The following is an 8,171-nucleotide window of genomic DNA, read 5'->3' as shown; positions in this document are numbered from 1 at the left end:
AATCGTTTGGCCAATAAACGTTAATATTAAAACATGTAACAAAATTATTGGAATGAGAAGGAGTGAGTAATATGTACATGTATCACCATGAATACAAAGTCGGTTGACGAATATTAAACCTAAACAATGCACGGATATTAGTTGTCATGCAACATAATCCAAGAAAGAGGACTAATCTACGACTTCAGCCTTAATTATTCCCTAATAATATTAGCTGGTGGTTTGAAAATGTTTTTCTTTAACAATATTATACTCCTATTCCATCTTTTATTAGTGGTAGGGCATTAAGTCGGTAAACCCACAACGTACAGATTGTGTACAACATCTTTTTGTAATTAAGGGAAGATTAAAGTAAGCAACTTGCCAAGATGCAACCATATGAATACAGTATGTTGCGCACTTTACGGAAAGATACGAGAACTGAGAAGTATCAGCATAAGAAATTCAAGAGAAGTATTAAGAATGATTTGTTTGAATAAAATTAAACGAGATTTCATAAAAATTAATAAGAGATTTCATTTTATGCAAATAAATTGCTAATGCAAATTGCAATTATAATAAAATTAATATAAAAATTGATTCCGATTGATCGAGTTCATTAGCAATGAATCGAATAACTGGTGCCAGTTTGTGTCTGTCACCGGCAAACCCTGTATCATTCAAAATATCTGGCATTAAGAGATTTCAATGGCATATAGTGAAGCAAATATCATTAATCCAAATAATTAACTAAAAAATTACTCCTAATTGTTCACATTATTACGATGCTACGGTCTAGATGTTGTGCATAGACAACCTTTGAACCTTTGATGTGTATGCATAATTGCATGTATTCCTGTTAATGATTAACATGGTGGAGCCAGCTTCAAGACAAGAGTAGGGTTAAAAATGGGGTGGGGAAAATGGGGAACCCGCCCCGAATGGGACAGATCCGTCCCGCTAATATGGGGAATCGGGTAGTGACGGGGAATGATTTTCTACCCCGTCAAAATATGGGGCAAGTATGGTATTTGTTAAATCCCCGCGGGGATTCCCCGCCCCGCCCCGCCCCACATATATTTAATATAAATATATTTAATATAATATATTTATTATATTTAATATTACTATTTTATAATACACAAAACTATAATTTTACAATGTATAACATGTCTCTTTGATTTCTATTATATTTAGTTTTTTACTTTTAATATACATGTCTCGTATATTTCTATTAAATTCTGAAGAAAAAATTACCCAATTTTAAAGTAATTATTTAAGTGTAATATTATAGCGGCGGCCGGCGGGATGGGGCGAAATTATATAAAATCCCCGGTCGGGCGGGAATGGGAATTAAAAATAAATTCCCGCGGAGAATGGGGCGGGGACGGGGCTGAGAAATGAAGTCTCCGCCTCGAACCCGCCCCATTTTTAACCCTAAACAAGAGCCCCACTGATAATAACATGCGCTTAAAGCGTAAAAATAAAAACAAATATATAGGTTGTGACTCGGAAGTAAAAAAAAAATTTGTAAATGAATTATTTTTATTTTAAAAATAAAGCTCTGCAATTTTGAACAAATAATTTCAAATTTGACATCTTGAGCCTCATCATCTGATACTTTAATGATAATTTCTTATATATTTTGAAGCAATTCTTATTCATTTCTCAATTTTAATATCAGAGTTCAATTCTTATTTATCATTAAAATATTTTTAATCTATATTTATATAAATTTTAAACTAATATGATGTGTTCGCTATATTTTTCTTCTAAAAATAAATAATTTATATTATATTCCGAAAATACATATCCATTATTAGAAACAAACCAAAACCGTAATCTACCGTCATAATCGAACCTAATAATTCTCGTTAAATTTGCCATAATTATTGATCAAACATTAATAAAAAATCTTTCGTTGTTTCAATTTTCCAACACTTTCTACCCGTTACCAATAACTAGTAATTTTTGCCCGCTACGCATGGGTATTAAAATGAATATTTTGTAGCAGATAGGTTTATACATTGTAAACAAATTGATTATAAATCTAATACAACTGCAATAAATGATTTTATTAGAAAAGATTAATCTATCCTTACTAACTATACATATATTTTTTGAGTATACAAATATATTATGTATAGAAAGGTTATTATTAACTTTTAATAGAAACTTATTTATTAGAAATTAATATTTATTCATTAATGTACATCAATTATTTTATAATTAAATTTCTAATACAAATATGTATATGATATTTATAATTTCGATTTAATAAATAAATATCCACAGTTGTATACCCGTTACGCATTGTTTTTAAATTTTTATAAATATATAAAAACTACTTATGTCAATTAAAATGTTATATATTTTAATCGACAAATTTTGTTTATAATCAGAAAAACAAAATTTCGATAATATCTTGCAAATAATGAAGTTGTAAGTTGAATATAATAATTTATTTGAAACTTATAAAAAATATTATGACAAACAAACTCTTCTCTTTTTATTAGTCCATCATCTGTATAGAGTAGAGTGGTCTCATTTTATTCTTTCTATTAGCTTTCTTGGTGAAAGCTAATCATCTAAGATTTTTAATTTTTTTTTATTTTTAAGTTAATTGTATTAAAATAATAATAAATATTGTATAAAAATGGTTCTTTTTACTATTAAACATATATCTAAGTTATTTTTGATAAATTTTATTTGTATGTTAAATCATTTTTTGATAAACCTTTTTTCGATAAATAGGAAATTTAAATTCTATTATCAATGTTTTACGCTTGTTCTTAGGTTCAATAAAGATTAAAGTTTGTTAAATTTGACAGGGAAAGGTGAACTTGCTGGGGAAGGGACATGAAATATTGAAAATAGTGATGTTGAAAAAGTGTGTCAAATATTAGGTCCACTGATATGGGAGTATTCACACAAATTGATATCATTACTCTCTCTACATTTGAGAACATATTAATTTAAAATTTGAGAATATATCTAAAATAATTTGGAGTTTTATCTTGTATCATTTTAATATTTATATAATATATATATACATATATATAAACAAATCAATTATACTTAAAATAATTTATGTCAATATTATTGTAATTTTATACTTTTTGTTTGTTTTTGATCGTTTTCGAAATGTATATTTGCTTTTTTTTGTTAATATATTCTAATCTCTAAACTATAATTATAATTATATTGAAATTATATTATAAGAACATTAAAGAAAAATTCAAATTTATAATTATTATATGTATAACTAAAATTTACTTTCTTTAACAAAAGAATTTATAGCATCGTATTTTTTCCTCACAATGAATGTCTTAATTTTTAAATGTAGATATGTATCAAATTATGTGTAATTACCTTCATATGTACCCTTTCAATTTTATTTTATTATTAATTGTTAATTTCATTTAATATATTGTAATTGATTAATTTTAAATATATAATTACATTTTTTCATGTGTGACCCATAACAAAATAAATTTATAAAAACATATCACTTGGTAAAAATAAAAAATTAAAGATACGTAAATGGTAAAAAATATATAGATGAACATCATGCATGTAGTAAAAATCTTTCACTTCATTCTTGTTTTAAACGGGAGTGGAATCAGATTTAAGCATCCTATGTTTCCTAATTTTTCCTAAATCCTAATGTAAGTGAAAGCCCAAACTCATCAATACCGCAACTAAGCTGTGAATATTAAAGTTGTCATTGATTCCATCTTCCTTTTATTTTGATATATTGTTAAGAAACTTTGTCAAACTTCAAGTTCTACACTTACTCACCTGACCATCTTCCAAATTTTACTTACCATTGTTATATTCATCTTTGAGGTGCAATTGAAGTATTGAGTACAGTAAAAAATTTAAGTGCAACCATATCAACAATCTGGAGTGACCCAAGAGCTCCTTGATTAGCACCAAATAGTGACTCATAACTGAGTAATAACTGAACATAATGATGTCCAACAGAAGTTTCATATCAATTTTAAACATACCATAATCTATAAAGGTGAATCATAAACTGGATCACAGAAATAAAAGAATCCACCTAACATGGGATTATGAACCAGGAACCAACCCAAATCCACTGTCATATATGACTGGGAGTCACTGTGAGAAGATATAACAACTTATATCAAAATAAAACACTCTGGCATATAATTAGGGAGTATATTGTTACATTGTTTCTGTAGAAAGCCAAAAAAAAAAAGGCAAAGACTATTGATAATTAATTTGATTACCTGACAGCTTATTATGTATTCCTTGGCTTTCTCTCTATCCATACCAGTCCAATCTTCCAGCATGGAATAGGTGGCCGCTGAAAACATTAGGTGCAAAGAGTTTATTTCAAACAATATCAGTAGTCTACATTTGGCAGATTTCAAACAATATCAATAGTCTACATTTGGCAGAATTCTACATCAGCTTTGACAGATTTTTTAAACAAAAAAGGGTTCAAGAGAGAACCAATCAGAGGCCCAAATCTGTATTAAGTCTACGTTTGTCTGGATTGGATGTTTCATTCATTCGGCATGAAATTTGCTCCCAAAGAAATAATTTCACTTTGTAAAGGATTGATTTTTCTCTATCAATAGAAGCGCATATAATAAAGGGTTTACTCATCTGAACATAGCTCGTTAATTGTTTTTCTTTCAAGTTACATGTGATGGAAATTTTCAAAGAGAAAGAGACAGAACTTGATTATAGTGCAACTTTTCCTGTTACAGTAATTAAGAGATGTGCACAATGAATAGTACAAAATTTCGAAAGCCTGGAAAACAAAAACAGAACAGAGACCCTGCAAACATTTGAACAAAAATTAAACATTTGACCTGGAAAAGAATCAGTAAGTTATGCGAACATTTGAAACGGAAGAGGCAAAGAATACATAATATTGAAGCAAAAGATGCAAAGAATCAGTAGATTGTCTATTTAAGTAAATTATAGTATAATATGAAGATGCCAAAATATTGAAGAAAACATTGAACCTCCAGTTCCGTTGCTATCCTGCTTTATTAGAGTGCCTTCGGGTGAAATATTTGACAAACAACTTGATCCAGTGGAGGTAAACTGGGGAGAGTTGTATAACACAGAACCTATCGAGCAAAATAAAAAATAATAGTTAGTCTACAGTAGCTTATAAACTGAGTATATGTCATCAAGAATGTAAAGGATGGAGCTTTATACTGTGATTTGATGAATCAGTGTGAGGAAGATTTGGATTGAGAAAAGATTGGTGATTCCTTTGGACCACCGTATCTAACACCAAACAATCACATATAAGTTTTAAAATAGATACTTATAAACATATTAGAATGGGGACAAATAAAATACTGTTCTGGAACAATTTGATAAGATGTTGACTAACCACCTAATCGACCATCATTAGACTTGGGGAAGATATTGAAAAGAGGGCCTGAAACATAGAAGGGATTGAAATACAATGGTGAATTACAGTAAAACAAAGATGAAATTCCAATATTAATATTAATATTAGCATCTTACTTCGGTTCGATGAAGCCTCTTTCGGGCGTATAGGACTGAGAGAAGATCTGTGCCTTGTTCCAAATAGGCCACCTAACAACAACAAACCATCACAATTTTGCATGAGAATATAGCCTAATTCCACTATCAGAGGTCTGTTTTTTTTGACATAATGACTTTCTACATTTAAATAGTTTTAAATAGACAACCTAATACACCACCATTGTTTGCGTGGAGAAATTTTAGATTGAGCCTGAAATAGAGTTTAAAATTATCCAACACAGAGTATCATTATGGAACAAAGAATAAAGATTATGAGAAGATGAAGGTTAGGTATCTCATACTCCGATTTGTTAAAGAGCTGACATGCGATTTGGTATTCACAGAGGCCTGTTGATTCTGGAAAAACATCGACTCTAAAGAAAACATAGCAGTCTAATTAGTTTATACAACTTTAATTTTGCCACCTTGATCATTCCAAATGCTGATAACTTAATTTAGATAGAAAATTACCATCACCATTCTGCGATAGTTTATTGAGCACAGAGCCTAAGAGTAAAATAGCATCAGATTAAAACCCAATAAAGTATATTTTTATCAAACTTACCTATCTTAAGAGATGAAGTTGTTTTTGTTTTTACTCTGATTTGATAGAGCAGAGAGAGGCCTTGTATGAGTTTGATAAACCTGATTGGTCGTATTCAGCCGACAACCTAACAAAACAATAATACTAAGTTTAAAGGTTGACCTTGAAACATAGAATGTTAGTGAAAACAATTACTAAAAGCTCTGGAGACCACCTAAAAAGCAAAACAATGAACCTAAGTCTCTCATAAAAAATTGAAAATAGTCAGAAGTAGATTGAGATGGATTTAGTCACGAAACATAAAACACAAGCCATGAAATCACCAGAACAATCCCCCTCAACGTAGGGACACCATCCAGATTGAGATGACTGTAAAACCCCTAAAATCCATCCAAGAAACAAATAAACAAAAGAAATATCTCAACCAAAATCACCATTACAAACCGAGTACTAAACAAATATAGAAATAAGAAACATAAAAACAGAGAAACATAGTTTATAAATGTTTGTGCATTCATCTTGATACCTTCACCTAACAACAAAGAAACACAGTTTACATTTAAATTTGGTTATAAATGCAAATGTTGACCGAAATAATGACACATCACTTCAAATCTGGAAGGAATACCAGATGATCTTAAACTGTGATTGGTCAAATTTGACAGTGGAGAGAAAGAATTGGGAGGCAGTTGTGTATTCATGTTGAATACAGAACCTTAAAACCCAAAAAAAAGTATGTCAATGGTCCATTGTGGAAGAACCAATCACATTTTCTATATCTATGTTCAAATTTCTAATTAGACAAAAATAATTACTTTTAAATTCAAATCTGGAAGTCATACCGGAATATCTTAAACGCTGATTGGTGAGAAGCTTGTGTATTCATGCTGGGTACATAACCTTAAAACAATATTTGATAATGTCAATTTCGATTGCAGAAGAAGAGTTCAACAGTTCCTATTGAAAAAAATTCAGAAAGCAATATACCCTTTGAAGGTGTTTTCCAAACCAATGACTCAGAGAGAGGTGATTTCCCATGCCTTCCGTGTAAACCACCAAGATTAGCATTAGTGTGTGGACCTGGAAGAAGTCCAGATTTCACTTTATTAGTTTGGAATTATGCTCAAATTCAGACATTATATCATCATTATAAATGAAATGGATTTTTAAAGTGAGAACATGCAACTTTATGGACCATACTCTGAATTGATGGAAGACACAAAATAAACAAAACTTATAACAAAATAAAAGATTTAAGATGGATACAATGATTGTTTCCCGGGAGTGTTAATCAAATCACCTTTAATAATATGTTTGTGATGTATAAATGGGGAGCTGTAAATAAACTAAAACTTATAAATAGTAGAGAGAAAACACTCACCAGGATTATGATGCTGACCTTCATTTGGTTCAGTATTTTCTGTATTGCTATAAACCATCTGCCTTCTTCTTTTTCATGTGGAACCTTTTTCAGACACATTAGATCAAACACATCATTAGCACTTTAACAAACATAGATTTTTACCTACTTAAATGAGCAGAGGGACGTGAAATCACCAGAACCATCACTGTTTAAGGATGGAAAGTTGTCAAGATTCAGATGATTATAATTAACCTGTAAAATAAAAGATCAACAATGAAATTTACATATCTCGGTCCCTAGAATGGCTGAAACTTGTGCTATGGTGAGGAAAAAATATGGATACCTCTTTCATGGAGAGAGAAGATAGATGAAATGCTCTTCTTCTCCAGTATTAAATTTTAACGCAGTATGTGTTCTGGATTCAAATCCCTAGTCAAACCTAATACCATCTGCAAAGGGCTACAGGAGAGGAAAAGGAATAGACCTCCCTAAATTTTGACAGTGAATGGAAATCTTGTCTGCATGCCAAACAAAACCATAGCAGATCAGTGGTCTATGTTTGAAATTCAAAATCATAGTCAATTTGAATCCCAGTTGCCAAGAAGTACAGAAGAGGAAAGGATGAGAGCTGTAGTCAATTTTTAAGCGAAATTGTTTCTTGTCTGGTTGCCAAAAGAATTCAGGGCAAAGAGGTGGATGTCATGTTCAGTGGGGAAATAGCCAGACAGCAGCACGTGATTA

General features: G+C 30.4%; 1 protein-coding gene across 1 annotated transcript; it reads right to left on the bottom strand.

The window, feature by feature from the left end:
• Nucleotides 1-3,899: 3,899 nt before the first annotated feature.
• Nucleotides 3,900-6,239, bottom strand: LOC108223571 (uncharacterized). Its single transcript, XM_064094077.1, has 10 exons — nucleotides 6,230-6,239; nucleotides 5,995-6,030; nucleotides 5,826-5,916; nucleotides 5,691-5,734; nucleotides 5,503-5,574; nucleotides 5,366-5,413; nucleotides 5,185-5,256; nucleotides 4,986-5,093; nucleotides 4,239-4,315; nucleotides 3,900-4,107 (listed from the first exon to the last, which is right to left on the bottom strand). The coding sequence occupies exons 1-10, from the start codon at nucleotides 6,237-6,239 to the stop codon at nucleotides 4,105-4,107; spliced, it is 561 nt and encodes a 186-aa protein (XP_063950147.1). The 3' UTR covers nucleotides 3,900-4,104.
• Between the last annotated feature and the right edge of the window lie 1,932 nt (nucleotides 6,240-8,171).

The sequence above is a fragment of the Daucus carota genome, chromosome 5 (genome assembly GCF_001625215.2).
Source record: "Daucus carota subsp. sativus chromosome 5, DH1 v3.0, whole genome shotgun sequence".
Lineage (NCBI taxonomy): Eukaryota > Viridiplantae > Streptophyta > Magnoliopsida > Apiales > Apiaceae > Daucus > Daucus carota.
This window is presented reverse-complemented; position numbering and strand designations above follow the sequence as displayed.

What these genes read in the sequence shown, in the direction of transcription:
- LOC108223571 (XM_064094077.1), bottom strand. An exon ending in CAGCTCTTTAACAAATCGGA is followed by an intron (nt 5,735 to 5,825) that starts GTATGAGATACC and finishes ACTCTATTTCAG; the next exon opens with GCTCAATCTAAAATTTCTCC. An exon ending in CACTGATTCATCAAATCACA is followed by an intron (nt 5,094 to 5,184) that starts GTATAAAGCTCC and finishes TTTGCTCGATAG; the next exon opens with GTTCTGTGTTATACAACTCT.